Source organism: Oncorhynchus tshawytscha, unplaced genomic scaffold, assembly GCF_018296145.1.
Source record: "Oncorhynchus tshawytscha isolate Ot180627B unplaced genomic scaffold, Otsh_v2.0 Un_contig_3401_pilon_pilon, whole genome shotgun sequence".
Lineage (NCBI taxonomy): Eukaryota > Metazoa > Chordata > Actinopteri > Salmoniformes > Salmonidae > Oncorhynchus > Oncorhynchus tshawytscha.
In genome coordinates this window covers 63,314-80,675 of record NW_024609627.1, presented here as the reverse complement: position 1 = coordinate 80,675, position 17,362 = coordinate 63,314, and the positions used below count along the sequence as shown (strand labels likewise).

Genomic DNA, 17,362 nt, shown 5'->3' with positions numbered 1-17,362 from the left:
ATTTAGTGCAGTTTAACTTATTTTAGTGTTTAGTAATTGGTAGCTTGGTAAACTATATTTTCAGAGTAACTTCCCCAACCCTGCAGTGCCAGAGATGATAGAAACAGAAGTCCTTCATAATCTAGCTACTGGTAAGGCTTTTTGAAACAGAGCTCAAAAAAATACCCCGTTCTCGCGTAACCATGGCAACAGCCTCCTGTGCTGTCAAGATGGCGGACGAAGAAAACACACTAACTGTGAGGATAATTTACTTGCTATGAATTGGAATTACAATGGTAAACCGAATAAAATCTGCAATGTCTTGGATATAACTAGCTGGGATGTTTGTTGTTAGCAGTGTAATATGTCTAGAAACGTCTTGCTTAGCATTCTCCAGCTCTAGCTAGCTGAAAACATAGCAGCTAGCTAACGACTAGCTTGTTAATGCTATTAAAGTCATTACAGCAGTAATTGTTGACGTTACAGCTCCGTATGGGGCCATGGCCATCTTTTGTCAAATTAACGTCAAAAGTTGGAAGGTTTTGCATTTTAACTAACCCGAAACCCTTACCTAATCTTAACCTAATTATCACAACATGCTACATTAACAGGTTTTGTTTAGCTCGATAATTAGCTAAACTCACGAAATTAATGTCATAACGTTATTTTTCGAAATCAAGGGATATGCCTTTATTCCATCTGTCGATAATTAGTGTACATTCAATTCAAATAGTTCAATGATTTATCTTGCGTTCTTAATGACGACCAATATTACTGGACGCCACAAGCAGATGTGAAGTCGTCATTACTAGTCGGCGACACGTTGTTATTGTTGGACAGCAAACATGGCGGATGAAAGTGTTGCTGTGGAGCCAGCCTTCTTAAGGTACTTTCGTTACTGCATTTGGTAAATAATGCTGTAGTGAAATTGCAATAGAGCATGCAGAGTCTACTTTCTAGTTGTCAGAATAATTTCACTCAAAATATACGCCTGAGCAGACAACGGTATGACGTTGAACGACGGCACAGACGACGACGGTTTTTGCGTTTACGCGCTACAACCACTATATGTACTGACGAAAGAAGCAGCAATCGAGGATGCAACATGCTTTCGAGGTGTGTGGAAGCGGGGTCGAAGACCCGGTGAAGATGTTTTGCAGTATGATGTTGGATGATTTTGACGACGATCAAAGGCGCAAACAGTTCCGCATGACTCAGACCACATTTGAACACCTTTCACAGTTAGTAGAGTCTGGGAACTAAACAGACCACCAATGTCTGAAACACAATTGAATACCGTCGAAGGTTTGCTCTATTTTTGGTGGTGGTGTGCAACACCAAGCGAGCACCAGATTATTTAAAGTTTATTTGGAGTCGGTGTTTCCACTGTTTGCATCATTCTACGACAAAGACAAGTACAACCGTTTTATTTCGCTACCTGGTGGTAAAGACATCCTAGCCACCATCTGTGGGTTTAAGCAGCTTGGGTATCCGCAATGTGCTGGTGACCATCGGTGAGACACACATCCCCATCACTGCCTCAAAATAATATCCAAAGGACTACTTGAACAGCAAAGAGCAGCATTATTCTGTGTTGCAGGCCGTTGCTGATCACAACCTTAGGTAAGTGTTCTGCTGCTCATCTAATTTCTGTTTTGACAAACAAATAGAGGCCATGTTACCACTTGTTGATATAAGCCACATTTGAGCAGTTTGTCTTTTTCTAGCTTCACTGATGTCTATATGGGGTGTCTAGATCGCACAGGGGGTGAGAGTATTGGCCAACTCTGATCATTTCGGGGGGGGGGGCGCGCATCTTTTTCCCCAGGAAGTATGTGATTAAACATCTGATTTTGCTTCAGTTATAGAGAATAAGCACATAACTAAAAACCTCTGCAAGCATAGTAATGACCTATTTACTGCATGTATACAATTGTTTCTGAATCTACAATTATTCTCCTCTTCCACAGAGTTCAGCGATTGTCATTGGTGTAGAGATGCCAGTTCATCCGGTAGGAGACCCAGCGTACCCACTGAAGAGGTGGTTAATGACAGGCTTTTCCCAGGACACATCTGTGAATAACCACCAGCAGAAGTTTAATGACCACCTTAGTCCTGCCAGGGTGGCTATTGACGACGTCTTAGGACACTTGAAGGGACGCTAGAGATGTTTGGTGAAGTGCATCAACGTTAAGTTGACGACAGACACTGTAACGGCTTGTTGCATACTGCACAATGTGTGCAAACTGAAGAAAGAATTGTTTCTGGCTGAATGGAACCGGAACATCATTGGCCAAGATCATCAGCAGACAGAGGCTAAGCTCACAGAGCAAGACCATAGTTTACTACAAGGGCCAGTGGAGGAAAGTGTTGCTACTGTACGGGATGCAATTATGACCTCTTTACATGACACCATCATAACCGTGCACTGATGTTTTAGCTTTGTGGTGCAAGTTGTTTGTGATTACTGTTAAGTATCGCTGTGCTCAAGTTGTGGCTATGCCAAAAAATAACATTTTGTAACGTGAATTTGCAGTGCAACATTTTACATTTTTTATTTGCTTGAATGATATTTCCTTTTGCACAGTACGTTTTCAAGATGTTTGTTAATGTTATGTTAGACTTTGTATTTGTATGATTTTTTTTTCACATGAATGTTATGTTCCATTACTTTATACTTTAAAGATGTTTTTATGTGAAAGCTTTGCTTTGTTCTTGGAAGAGCTCCTCAATAAATGGGTTTTATGAACATGTGAAGAGCAAAGTCATCGCTATGCAATTTAGTCCAATCAAATCAATACTCAATCATAACATATTTTAGACTTAATTTAATATTTTAAACCCATACAAAAAAAACTATCGGTGATAGAAAATGTAAAAAATAAACTTGGCAACAAAGCACAGACAAATCTTGCATTTTAACAAATACCAAACACAGTATTTTGTATTTATTCTGGATCCCCATTGGCTGCAGCTACTCTTCTTGGGCTTTAATCACAATTACATAGAGTAGTGTGTAACAATGTGTTATTGTTACACACTACTGTTGATGTTGCTGTATTATTGATTTTGTGTTGTAGATATGTTATGTTAAAGTGAGTTATAAGGGAAGCGAAAGCCCCACAACAAAAGGTGGTGAAAGAGGTAATGAGTATTAAAGCTCCTACATAAACGGACACAGGCATGTCGTCTCTAGATCCATGCCATGCCTAGTAAAGGGCCTGCTAACTGCATCAAACTCACAAAGTGTTTTAGTCTACCAAAGATGGCTGTATGTCACCAAATTAGTCTGATGGTCCAGGTGTAGTGTATAATGGCTGTCTGTGACTAAAAAGGTCTGATGGTCCAGGTGTGGTGTATAATGGCTGTCTGTGACCAAATTAGTCTGATGGTCCAGGTGTAGTGTATAATGGCTGTCTGTGACCAAAAGAGTGTGATGGTCCAGGTGTAGGTTACAATGGCTGTCTGTGACCAATAGAGTATGATGGTCCAGGTGTAGGTTACAATGGCTGTCTGTGACAATGGCTGTCTGTGACCAATAGAGTATGATGTCCAGGTGTAGTGGGCTGTCTGTGACCAATAGAGTATGATGGTCCAGGTGTAGGTTACAATGGCTGTCTGTGACCAATAGAGTATGATGGTCCAGGTGTAGGTTACAATGGCTGTCTGTGACCAAAAGAGTCTGATGGTCCAGGTGTAGTGTATAATGGCTGTCTGTGACCAAAAGAGTATGATGGTCCAGGTGTAGGTTACAATGGCTGTCTGTGACCAAAAGAGTCTGATGGTCCAGGTGTAGGTTACAATGCATCCTCAGAGGGGAATGGTGAAGAAGGTGGCAGGATGCAGGCCAGGAGTTGCTCCAAAATTGAGATTCCCTGACCACATCCCAATTTGTTGCCTCATGGATCTCCCTCTTTTTCAGCTCCCAGTGGCCTCTGAGACGAAGAAACGCCAGGCTCCAAAGGGTAAATGTCTAATAACTTAACAGTGACTCTACAGTTTTCCATTGAAATGTCACATACACCTGTGTTTTAACATGACGGTGGAGGGCATTAGTTATAGAGAAAAAACACACATGATGCTATAGGCCTATTTATTAAGGGGAAATGGTTTGGCTAACTGACAGCATTTACTAAGGTCACCCTAGTCAAAATTACTCTTGACATCCAGGTTCCCTCCCACTAGGCAGGGTAGCCTAGTGGTTAGAGCGTTGGACTAGTAACGGCAAGGTTGCAAGTTCAATCCCCGAGCTGACAAGGTACAGATCTGTCGTTCTGCCCCTGAACAGGCAGTTAACCCACTGTTCCCAGGCCGTCATTGAAAATAAGAATTTGTTCTTAACTTAACTGACATGCCTAGTTAAATAAAGGTCAAATAAAAAACAAGACTAAGTCAAAATGCCAGAATTGAATTAATGCTCGCTGCAGTGTGTTACAGACTTTAAACATATATTTTATTTGACTAAAGAGGGCGCCCTTACCCTTTTTCTAATGTTTAAGCTGACAGAAACTTGCAGCCATATTCCAGAACACAGTAAAAAATATATAGGCCTAGCATTCGTATAGAATAGCATGTAGATATTGTTTACATCCATCCCACAGAAGTTGACCTTTTAATAAAAAATGTAAAAGGCCATGATATCACCCTTAGGCCCCCTCATACGTCACCCACTGTATATTGTGTACCAACTCATATTGTTGTGCAGCCCACTACAGAAGTCATGTTATTGATACAAAGCAATTGTAGGAGAAACACTAACGCACAGTTCTTCCACTTGACCTCAATTTCCAAAGAGGTGACAAGTTGAAGAGTGAACTTGATCCGCTTCAGGGGTCTTTTAATCTCGGCAGGCTTTTCTTCAAGCATTCTGCTCCAACTTATCCTTTTTGCTCAGCTGGACTTTTTTGTTGTTGTAGCGAACAGAATAATACAAAGCTGTCTCCTCTCTCTACACATTACCGAGATCATGCATACAATGAGAGGATTTTTGTTGTGGGGATGAAACCTTTTCGCTGGCTATATTTGGACGGTTCCATGCTGGGTTCCTCTTCCTATTGCTGCTTCTCTCTTTATTGTCCCATGAAGACATGTCACAGACGTACCCCCCTCCTCAAAATCTGCCCAGCTTTAGTAAGAGTGGACTTAAAGTGCCACAGGGCTGCAGCTGAAACCCAGAGACAAGAATATTATTGCTGTCTCGGCAGGAGCCAAAGCGGATTAAGCCCACAAATAAGGCCACTCCAAATCTGATGCGGCAAATATGAGAGGGGGGGATGCCGTCTCCATGCACTGCAGTCTACCACTCAGCGAACAGGGGAAAAGGGAAGGCTTTCTCTGTGGGGTTAGAGTGGGCTTCCAGTCGAGGTTCTTGCTGTGAGACACTGGAGCTCCGACTTAACAATTGGCGAGATAAAACAGAGGGGAGCTTTGGTGTAAATCACAGTTTTTCCACAGGCACTAACCTAACAACATCCACCCAATACCCTGTAGTGTAGTCTCAGGCAGCTTCATTTCATATAGCCAGTGTCCTATTGCTGCCTCACAGGTAGGTACAAGATAACAGGATTACTGAAATCAAAGAAGTTACTCTATTTGGAATTACAATGGCAGCTATCTTGAAAACAATTGTGTTCTGCTAGAGGAAAGGTTTCCAGTACTGTTATACAGAAGCATGGTTGGCATGGCCATCTTAGCTCACCAAATATATCCTACCGTATTGAATTTCATGTTCCCCATTGTCTGTCTGTCTGTAGCATGTGCTCCTTCTCATTCCTGTCAGGAGCACTGAGCTTGTTAAAGACATGGTTGCCTGGGCAACAAGGATAATATCTTAATGGCAGAGGTGTAATAAAACAACATCATTGTCTGTAACTAACAATTAGCAGTACTACAACTATTATCTAACTTACTTATTATGTCTGAGGAAAGTAGCCCGGAGGGTTTTTGTTGGAAAATGTTGCATCAGTCCTTGTCTTATTACAGACTGATGCAGAGCACCGTAGTTTCAGGAAATAAAATGACCATAACTTTTAAAGAGATAGTCTGTTCTGAATTATCATTGAAAATGTTATAAATATTTCTTAATTGAATTACATATCTTATTGATATTTCTACATTTCTTTCTTTTTACTTGTTTGTATTATTGTTTTGTATTGCTAGGTATTACTGCACTGTTGTAGCTAGAAACACAAGCATTTCCCTGCACCTGCGATAACATCTGCAAATCTGTGTACGCGACCAATAAACTTTGATTTGAGATAGTATAACATGAAATGGCCATTCACTGGCAGCATGACTCAACTCATATACAGTAATGTCAGCTTCAGTTGTTCTGAGAGGTCAGAATGAGACCGTTTTTTTCTGTACTTGATTTCTGACCACGTCATGGATTGTTCTATTAAATATATTCTTATCAGTGCGGGTCAACAAGGGCCTTAAATGAGAAAGGGTGGAGGGGTTTGTTTGGTATCGGGCCAATATGCCGTCTCCTCATCACCCCTGAATGTCTACTCTGCCTCTCCTCCTCAGCTCCGGAACTTCCCATTCTGGAGAGGAGGAACTGGCTCATCCACCTGCACTACATCCGCAAAGACTATGAGATCTGCAAGGTAGGCCCCCCCCTGCCGCGCTGTCTCTCCCGGTGGTCCGGTCCAGTCCCTGACTGTCATTCATTCCCCCTTGTTTAATGTGCATTGGTGTCACACTGACCTTTCTGTCAGCCTAGACAGCATGCAAATAATGAATGAAGGCATCAAGGGCTCCCTCCCCCTCACTTTGTCTTAGTGTCTTCTGCTGAGAAGATAGTGATGTAATCTTCTGTTTCAAGCTGTGTTCCGTCTGGAAATGTGAAAATGCTACTAGCGCATGCTATTTTTCTCCTACCCTGCATGCGTAGTTAAATAAATAAAATAAAGAATGAACCCACTACACAATCTCAGAAGTACAGTTTTGTAACAACAGCTGTTATAACACTTGTTGTGGGTGAAAATGGGAATGAACCAAGCATGTTGGTTTACTACAGGTAACTGCCAAAATAAAGGAAACACTTGAGTTAATGAGAGATATATAGTATATTGAATTGGGTGATTCCACACAGGAGTGGTTCCTGAGTTAATTAAGCAATTAACATCCCATCATGCTTAGGGTCATGTATAAAATGTTTTGGCTACCATGGCCATGCCCCCATAGGATGACAATGGCCCCATCCACAGGGAACGAGTGGTCACTGAATGGTTTGATGAGCATGAAAACTATGGAAACCATATACCATGGCCATCTCAGTCACCAGATCTCAACCTAATTGAACACTTACACTTATTGGAGATTCTGGAGCGGCGCCTGAGACAGCATTTTCCACAACCATCAACAAAACACCAAATTATGGAATTTCTTGTGGAAGAATGGTGTCGCATCCCTCCAATAGAGTTCCAGACAATTCTAGAATATATGCCAAGGTGCATTGAAGCTTTTCTGGCTCTGGGTGGCCTAACGCCCTATTAAATCAAATCAAATTTTATTGGTCACTTACACATGGTTAGCAGATGTTAATGCGAGTGTAGCGAAATGCTTGTGCTTCTAGTTCCGACTGTGCAGTAATATCTAACAAGTAATCTAACAATTTCACAACAACTACCAAGTGTAAAGGAATGAATAAGAATATGTACATATAAATATATGGATGAGCAATGGCTGAACGGCATAGGCAAGATGCAGTAGATGGTATAGAGTACAGTAAAAACAAAAGAGATGAGTAATGTAGGGTAGGTAAACATTATATAAAGTGGCATTGCTTAAAGTGATTAGTGATACATTTATTACATCCAATTTTTAATTATTAAAGTGGCTAGAGATTTGAGTCAGTATGTTGGCAGCAGCCACTCAATGTTAGTGGTGGCTGTTTAACAGTCTGATGGCCTTGAGATAGAAGCTGTTTTTCAGTCTCTCGGTCCCAGCTATGATGCACCTGTACTGACATCTCCTTATGGATGATAGTGGGGTAGGCAGTGGCTCAGGTGGTTGTTCTCCTCTTTTTGGCCTTCCTGTGACATCAGGTGGTGTAGGTGTCCTGGAGGGCAGGTAGTTTACCCCCAGGGATGCATTGTGAAGACCTCACTACCCTCTGGAGAGCCTTACGGTTGTGGGCGGAGCAGTTGCCATACCAGGCGGTGATGCAGCCCGAAAGGATGCTCTCAATTGTGCATCTGTAAAAGTTTGTGAGTTTTTTTGGTGACAAGCCAAATGTCTTCAGCCTCCTGAGGTTGAAGAGGTGCTGTTGAGCCTTTATCACCACTCTGTCTGTGTGGCTGGACCATTTCAGTTTGTCCGTGATGTTTACGCCGAGGAACTTAACTTTCCACCTTCTCCACTACTGTCCCGTCGATGTGGATAGGGGGTGTTCCCTCTGCTGTTTCCTGAAGTCCACGATCCTCTCCTTTGTTTTGTTGACGTTGAGTGTGAGGTTATTTTCCTGACACAACACTCCGAGGCCCCTCACCTCCTCCCTGTAGTGCGTCTCGTCGTTGTTGGTAATCAAGCCTACCACTGTAGTGTCGTCTGCAAACTTGATGATTGAGTTAGAGGCGTGCATGGCCACGCTGTCATGGGTGAACAGGTAGTACAGGAGAGGGCTGAGAACGCACCCTTGTGGGGTCCCAGTGTTGAGGGGTGGAGATGTTGTTTCCTATCCTCACCACCTGGGGGCGGCCCGTCAGAAAGTCCAGGACCCAGATGCACAGGGCGGGGTCGAGACCCAGGGTCTCAAGCTTAATGACAAGTTTGGAGGGTACTATGGTGTTAAATGCTGAGCTGTAATCGATGAACATAGGTATTACATAGGTATTCCTCTTGTCCAGATGGGTTAGGGCAGTGTGATTGCGATTGCGTCGTCTGTGGACCTATTGGGGCAGTAAGCAAATTAGATTGAGTCTAGGGTGTCAGGTAGGGTAGAGTGATATGATCCTTGACTAGTCTCTGAAAGCACTTCATGATGACGGATAGTCGTTTCGCTCAGTTACCTTAACTTTCTTGGGAACAGGAACAAGGGTGGCCCTCTTGAAACATATGGGAACAGCAAACTGGGATAGGGATTGATTGAATATGTCCGTAAACACACCAGCCAGCTGGTCTGCGCATTGTCTGAGGACGTGGCTAGGGATGCCGTCTGGGCCGGCAGCCTTGCGAGGGTTAACACATTTAAATGTTTTACTCACGTTGGCTGCGGTGAAGGAGAGCCCGCAGGTTTTGGTAACAGGCCGTGTCAGTGGCACTGTATTGTCCTCAAAGCGAGCAAAGACACTTTTAAAAGGTATTTTTTACATTATTTTGCCAGTTACCTGTATGTCTATCTTAGTTGTAATCGGAATGCTTTATCTGTCAATCACAAAATTGAGTGTAGCCAATGTATTAGTCTTCCTTGCCAGACTCATGGCACTCCACCCCAGTGTGTTGGCGACAGCGGCTGTGGGAAGAGACTACCAACTTAGGAAATACTGTCGATATTCAGTTCTTGTAACATCAGTTTGCTCTTGGAGCAGAGATCATGTTTGTTGTTTCCCAAAGGCAATGATCAAAGAGCAGCTACAGGAGACCCAGGGAATGTGTGAATATGCCATATACGTACAAGGTAAGAAGCCATACTACATAACGTTCCACATCCCTCATCATGTGTTCATCACGTTCAAACGGTTTATCCCAACCACAACAGAGCTCTAGTCTATTCCAGTCAAAACCAAGCGTTAGATGTAACATTTCCTCCCCCAAAAAAGGCTTCTACCCCCTACTGCGCCTTAGAATTGAATGTGTCGGTTTAACGCCTTTTCATGCTAACATAAAAGCCTGTTTTCTTGCAATGAAGCTTTAATCTTGCGTCTGGAGGGGCAGATCCAGCCATCCCTGGAGCTGTTCCAGAGTTGTGCCATCCTCAATCCCACCAGCCCCGACAACCTCAAACAAGTGGCCCGATCGCTGTGAGTAGAGAGTACCCCTGCCTCAGCCCTGAGCCTGCCTGGGGGAGACACTGCTGTTGATCAGATCACTCTACAGGCCCAGGCCAGGAAAAGGTCATACAGAATATAATAATGATATAAGATTGTGTTAGTGCAGGGTTCCTTACAAGATCAAAGTAGTTTATATGGTATGAGGGATGGGAAATGTTCAGCATCTGCCTTGGTGATGCACGTCTACCATTTTGCAGCAGAATACCCACCGGGCATTAGCTGATTTAGGAGATGTTGAATTTAGGGTTACTCTGTGCGTGTACTTCCATTTATAGTTGTTTATGCATCTTTTTTCCCTTCAGTTTTCTGTTGGGGAAACACAAGGCAGCCATTGAGGTTTATCAGGAAGCTGGGAAGCTCAATGAGAAAGACTGGGTAAGAGAAAAGATTGTGGTTTCCTCCACTCGGTAGAGTTGCTTATCTTTGGCCTGTGCCTGTAACCATTGGCACGGTAAGATTTATCCAACAGCATTGCTCTTCCTGGATTTACACACTGCTTCTCAGCTATAGGGTTTAAGTGTGGAACAATGAACTATATGCATAGTCAGCCATTTTAATTTGTGTTGTAGCTCCATATAGCCACTCTGATATTTTTCTCACTCCAGGAGATCAACCATAATCTGGGTGTATGCTATTCCTTCATAAAAGACTTCCAAAATGTAAGTATGAGCTGGATTTTCACACACTGTTCATAAGGAAGTAATTAGACTAAAGGGTTATTTTATCATTCAAATGTCAATATGAAATGGCGTCTCAGCCAATGTACAAGTATTTGACGGTGGATGATGGAGTAGAGATACTGTATCTGTTGTATTCCAGTCTGAAGAGCAGTTGAATGCAGCCCTGCAGTTGAAAAAACACGACAGGACATTCATGACACTGGGAAAGGTCCACTTGTTGGCGGGAGACACGGACAAAGCCATCGAAGTGTACAAGAGTGCAGTGGAGTACGTTTGGATGTAGAAATTGTCAAAAGTTCAAACAAACTGTTCTAAAAGTTGGGAAACTTTGCCCCACTTCTAATATGCTCTAGAAAATATCCTAAGGAATTGTGAATAGGTGACATTTACGGAGAACTTTCACTGTAATTAAGTTTTGTTTAAAAGAAGTTCATCCTCATGGAAGAAAATGTAGGTTTGTTGAAAGGTTGCTTTGTTATTAAAAACCCAATGTGTTAGTTTTTAATACTAGAGGAACAACTTTCACTGAACTTACATTATTCAAAAAACTGGAAGCACTAAAGCCTTCATTAGGGAATAGTTGTTTAATAATAGAGCGATGATAATATATACGAGTTTTAGACCTTTTCACAGTAATGATTATGCCGCAGAAGGGTAATTTTCCCTACATAGCTATTAATGATGTTCATTTAAGATGGAATAAAAGAGTAGTAAAAAAAATCCCTAAAGACGAAGAAAACATGCTGTGCTTTGAACAGTGGGATCTGTTCCTGGTTGTAATCACACTAGTTTAACATTTTCTACTCTAAAATTGTTGATTTCAATCATCTAAACAACTGAATCAGGCTCACTTATCATCTCTGACTGAAGGCCACTCATGGCCTTGTTCAACGTACTGTACAAGTCCAAATCTATTTCAATACCCTCACTAGCATATTACTTTGAACGAAGCAATACATTTGTTTGTGCATCCATACTAGCAAATGGTATTTTAGTATGAGTAAGTCAGTATGGATATTAGTATGGATATAGGATCAAAGCCCAAATATCCATTATATAATCGTCCTATCCAGGGCAGCGGAGGAAATAAGGTAATGGCAAAGGTCAGTGTATATATGGGGTCGCCTTTCCATGTTCATTATTACTACTGCCTATTGGGTAAATGAATTCATCAAGTTGCCCAGCTACTCGGTTTGCTTTTAATTAGACTAACCACTGTGAGCCTTAATTCAACCTCACCCCTCCTCTCAGGGCTCCTTCTTTAAGTCTTTTCTTCCCCCCCAGTCATAATTAATACTCTGCAATTATGCTGAAACGAACCCATTAAATAATCAGCAAATTCCAAGCTCCGTTCTTCCATTTGCATTAGGCAAAGTGTAGATAGACATTATTATGTGTAATTGCAGGCGTGAAGGTGATATTAGAGGTGTCTTTCCCTCTGTATAGGTTCTCTCCAGAGAATGCCGAGTTGCTGACCACTCTGGGGCTCCTGTATCTGCAGGTGGGTCTGCAATCAACTCTGAACACACTCTTAAGAGTGGAATGTTTTTTTTTTATTAGGGAATGGGTTAGTATATTATGTTGTGTCCCAAAAAAAATAGAAATTTAATTTTTCCAGAATGGTGATGTTTGTTCGCACTGATTGTTGATAATCTTTCACAGTTGGGAAAATACCAAAAAGCATTTGAACATCTCGGGAATGCACTTACTCATGATCCTAATAACTATAAGGTAAGTGGTCACCATTTTATGAGCTTGTTTTCTTTTTTATAAACCCCTGACACCAATGTACTGTATAACTGCAACATTGAATCTGATGTACTGTAGTGTATAATGTACTGTAGGGTTCCCCAACTGGCGACACAAATCCATTTTATTTGGCCGCCCAAGTTTTCTGATAAAAAAATGTCTTTCCCCCAAAAATGTATACACACACATATTATATATATATATATATAAAGCACACCTTTTAATTGACATGTATTCCAGGTGACTACCTCATGAAGCTGGTTGAGAGAATGCCCAGAGTGTGCAAAGCTGTCATCAAGGCAAAGGGTGGCTACTTTGAAGAATCTAAAATGTTTATTTGTTTAACACTTTTTGTGTTATTTCATAGTGTTGATGTCTTCACTATTATTCTACAATGTAGAAAATTGTAAAAAATAAAGAAAAACCCTTGAATGAGTAGGTGTAGTTGATGATCCCTGCAGCTAAATCTAGTTGGTGATCCCTGCAGCTGAAATTAGTTGGTGATCCCTGCAGCTGAAATTAGTTGGTGATCCCTGCAGCTGAATCTAGTTGGTGATCCCTGCAGCTGAATCTAGTTGGTGATCCCTGCAGCTGAATCTAGTTGGTGATCCCTGCAGCTGAATCTAGTTGGTGATCCCTGCAGCTGAATCTAGTTGGTGATCCCTGCAGCTGAATCTAGTTGGTGATCCCTGCAGCTGAATCTAGTTGGTGATCCCTGCAGCTGAATCTAGCTGGTGATTCCTGCAGCTGAATCTAGCTGGTGATCCCTGATGTACAGTATGTCAGTTATGTGTATTTGTCCCTACTAGGCCATCCTGGCAGCAGGCAGTATGATGCAGACCCATGGGGACTTTGATGTGGCCATGAACAAGTACCGCGTGGCAGCGTGCATGGTCCCCGAGAGCCCCCCGCTCTGGAACAACATCGGCATGTGCTTCTTTGGCAAGAAGAAATATGTAGCAGTGCGTATTCTCATATTTCATGTACTGTACATATAAAATGGTGTCAAGGACAGATGTATGTCATATGATAGATCAAATATGACAGACGTCATATCTTTCCATGGCATCAAAGGGGGCATACTAAGACTACAGTACACTACAGTACCTCAAATGACATTTTAAGGACAGTTGTTGTTTTGTTGTCTAGCCATGTTAAACCCCTCTCCTTTCCCGTGTCCTTTCTGTGTGAACCAGGCCATCAGCTGCCTGAAGCGGGCCCACTACCTGTCTCCGTTTGACTGGAAGGTACTGTACAACCTGGGCCTGGTGCACCTCACCATGCAGCAGTATGCCTCTGCCTTCCACTTCCTCAGCGCTGCCACCAACCTGCAGCCCCACCTGGGAGAACTCTACATGCTACTAGCAGGTAACACTAGCCTGGCCTGGGAGAACTCGACCGCGGCTTTTGTGGAGCGATGGGTAACGATGCTTCGTGGGTGACTGTTATTGATGTGTGCAGAGGGTCCCTGGTTCGCGCCCGGGTATGGGCGAGGGGACGGTCTAAAGTTATACTGTTACACATGCTACTAGCAGGTAACACTAGCCTGGCCTGTGAGAACTCTACATGCTACTAGCAGGTAACACTAGCCTGGCCCTGCCTGCTCCCATCTGAATTGGCTTTATGTGCCACTTTCCCCAGATACAGATCCAGCCTAGTCCTTTAAGTCCAAGACCAGGCTAAATCTGTGCCTAGGGCATTATGAGTACTATGTAACTTGCAACCTTAAATACTTGGTTCAAGGTACCACATTGCATTCCCTTATATTTACCCTGGAATAGTGTTCTTGTAATGGGATCTGTTTTATAATGTGTTTATGGATGTTTACAGGTTTCTATAGGTTTTATAGGTTTAGTTTTTGTAGTTCCCACTGAACTGACCACTCTCCTCTTTCAGTTGCACTGACCAATCTGGAGGATGTGGACAATGCCAGGAGATCCTATGAACAAGCTGTGGCTTTAGACCAGTAAGTTCCTCCCAATCGAACTTCCATATAGTTTGAACTTTTGTCCTGAGTCAATCCACGTAGTTCACGTTGTGTTGAATGTAATTAATTTAAAATGAGACTGAGATACGATATTTCCACGAGCAGCACCGCAGGCCGAGAGGGAGGAGCAGAATCTGTGGATTGGTGTCAAACACATGGTTTCCAGGTGTTTAATGCCATTCCATTTGCGTCGTTCCGGACATTATTATGTGCCATCCTCCCCTCAGCAGCCTCCTGTGATCAGAGTACCTCACGCTTTAATGCTGTTAGTTGTTGCAGACATCAACCCAATATTGCTGTTTACTTCGTACATCGCTGACTCTACCTTTGATTACTGATCTACCGATCTATCTCAAGCCCATCTGTTTTGACTGGCTCCGTGTTCCTCCCAGGTCCAACCCTCTGGTCAACCTGAACTTTGCCATTCTGCTGTACAACCACGGGGACAAGAAGGGAGCCCTGCAACAGTACCAAGAGATGGAAAGGAAAGTCAACATACTGAAGGACAGCAACACTGAGTTTGACCCTGAGGTACAATACAGTAGCTTCCTCTCTATACTCTGTCTGACATGGCACATACAGTGTAGGTCAAACACAGGAGGTTGGTGGCACCTTAATCGGGGAGAACGGGCTTGTGGCATTGACTGGAGTGGAATAAGTTGAATGGTATGAAATACATGGTTTGATGCCATTCCATTTGCTCTGTTTCCGGCCATTAATATGAGCCGTCCAACCATCAGCAGCTTCTTGTGAGCTCAAACTACTGATGGAAGAGAGAAACGTTTGCCATTGTTGCATTAACGTGATGTTGATGTTAATATGACGCATTTAATGTAATACAGTATGGTCAGTATATTGTACCACATTCTCGCGTCGGCTTAATAATATCAACAACAGTAAATGCCCTCTTCAATTTCTTGACTTTTCCAAATACAGCCATTTTGTTTCCTTAGCTAATGGACATGGCTCAGAAGATGGCCGCTGCCTTGCAGGTGGGAGAGAGCCTGGAGTGGACCAAGCCGGTCAAAGACCCCAAGTCTAAGCAGCGCTCGGCTGGGGCCCCCAGTAAAACCCCTGGCAGCTCCCAGCAGCCCCTAGGCACCAACCAGGCCCTGGAGCAGGCCATGTCCTCCGCCGCAGGCTACAACAAGAGCATCTCACTCCCCACAGGTAACACATCACACCATCCCTAGATTTTTTAATGCATTTTCCGTGATAGTTGGGTAAACGCTCGCTTAACATAGTGTTTACCCTCCACTACACTACTGGTAATTAACTAGGGTATATGAATGAGATAGAGACGTGTCAAGTTAACATAATAATATGATCTTGTTAGTAGACTGTTAACTTGAATCACATCTCTGAGAGCTCCTTGAAGTATAACACCAATACAACATTAACTCTTTACAGAACACTGCGTATACTTAGTTACATTTTCAATATCTAATACCTGTCTCTCAGGAGTGTCCCCCCACAGCCAGCCCACGCCCCCTCCCTGGCCTTAGAGGAGGAGCCTGATGTGGAGACCACCGCCACCCGAGCCCCTCAGCCAGAAGAGTCAGACCCCTCCACCACCATGCCCCCTCTGGCAGCCAAACCCAAAGTCAAGAAGAACAAGTTGAAGCAAGAGCTGAACTAGACTAGACGTCCCGTATCTAGTCCACAGGCCTGTAGTGTATCATCACTCCCAGAATGTCACTCAGCTTATCTAGTCCACAGGCCTGTAGTGTATCATCACTCCCAGAATGTCACTCAGCTTATCTAGTCCATAGGCCTGTAGTGTATCATCACTCCCAGAATGTCACTCAGCTTATCTAGTCCACAGGCCTGTAGCGTATCATCACTCCCAGAATGTCACTCAGCTTATCTAGTCCACAGGCCTGTAGTGTATCATCACTCCCAGAATGTCACTCGATCTCTATCCGTTTTAGTTTTCATCAAGAATAGTTAGTCGAAGGCCACAAGGCGTTCACTAGCTTTTTGATTTAGCTTGTTTACAAAGTGCTTTATGTTGCTCTTTCTTAATGGTCTTACTAACCAAGGTGAGCCAGCCTAATGACAGAGGTGTCATAATGAGTTGACTTCCTGATCATCAAAGGCCTTGACATGATCTCTTTTCAGTAGTTTCAGATACTTCCTCTGTTCAACTTTCTCTATTGGGCCGTGTCAAATGCAGCATATGATTTTTTTCTACTTAGCCTTGGTCAGTGGCAGGTCTGGGTTATTGTTTATAATGACACTAAATATACATTCCTCCATTTTAAGTAACCTCTAAGATATGACAATCATGAATGAGATGAGGGAAATAAAGATTGTAGTGTTTTATACCTAATATATGGATTTATCAAGGGCCTTTTTTTAAACTATTGTGGAATTTTAAGATGTTTAGAAATTGTGATGTTTGACAGAATAGATGTGTATTTATTGTTGCAAAATCCAAAGTGCCATGAAGGTGATTGATAGTGTTCTGCTCTTTATTTTAGTCAGAGTAGTGTTAGGCTAAATGCGACACGGTTGGTTGGGTAAACCATGCTAGCGTGATGAGTAGCCTTGTCTGAGACTAAAGACTTGACTTAGCTCCCCAGGCTAAGGCCTAGACGTTTAGCTCAGCGGCTAACAGTTGTGACACGCAGAAGACTTGTGTAAGTGTGTGTGAACGTGCATGTAATATACAGGTAACTGACTAAATAAACGATATATCAAATTAAATGTTATTTGTCACCGCCGTGTAAACCTTACCGTGAACAAGCCCTACCAACAATGCAGTTCAAGAAATAGTTAAGAAAATATTTACTAAATAAACTAAAGTTTTTTTTAAATCGAATCAAAAAGTAACACAAGAAATGTACATAACAATAACGAGGCAATATACAGGGGTTACCGGTTAGTCGAGGTCATTTGTAAAGAGACTATGCATAGATAATAAACAGCGAGTAGCAGCAGCAGTGTAAAAACAAAAAGGGAGGGTCAAT

General features: G+C 42.6%; 1 protein-coding gene across 4 annotated transcripts; it reads left to right on the top strand.

The window, feature by feature from the left end:
• The first annotated feature begins 161 nt into the window (after positions 1-161).
• Positions 162-16,722, top strand: LOC112263878 (Bardet-Biedl syndrome 4 protein-like). Of its 4 annotated transcripts, none has more exons than XM_042316449.1 (16): positions 162-236; positions 3,902-3,944; positions 6,508-6,587; positions 9,538-9,601; positions 9,833-9,944; positions 10,277-10,349; positions 10,580-10,633; positions 10,794-10,921; positions 12,101-12,155; positions 12,317-12,385; positions 13,213-13,365; positions 13,600-13,771; positions 14,300-14,369; positions 14,783-14,921; positions 15,344-15,560; positions 15,852-16,722. In XM_042316449.1, the coding sequence occupies exons 1-16, from the start codon at positions 183-185 to the stop codon at positions 15,893-15,895; spliced, it is 1,527 nt and encodes a 508-aa protein (XP_042172383.1). In that variant the 5' UTR covers positions 162-182; the 3' UTR covers positions 15,896-16,722. The 4 variants fall into 4 exon arrangements, with proteins under 4 accessions (XP_042172383.1, XP_042172385.1, XP_042172384.1 ...); XM_042316450.1 differs by having other exon boundaries at positions 191-275; XM_042316451.1 differs by lacking the exon at positions 13,213-13,365.
• Positions 16,723-17,362: the final 640 nt, after the last annotated feature.

Coding starts and splice junctions, on each gene's coding strand:
- LOC112263878 (XM_042316449.1), top strand. CDS start 183: ATGGCAACAGCCTCCTGTGCTGTCAAGATGGCGGACGAAGAAAACACA. Junction 10,634..10,793: donor TCATAAAAGACTTCCAAAAT/GTAAGTATGAGC, acceptor GTTGTATTCCAG/TCTGAAGAGCAGTTGAATGC. Junction 14,922..15,343: donor ACACTGAGTTTGACCCTGAG/GTACAATACAGT, acceptor TTGTTTCCTTAG/CTAATGGACATGGCTCAGAA.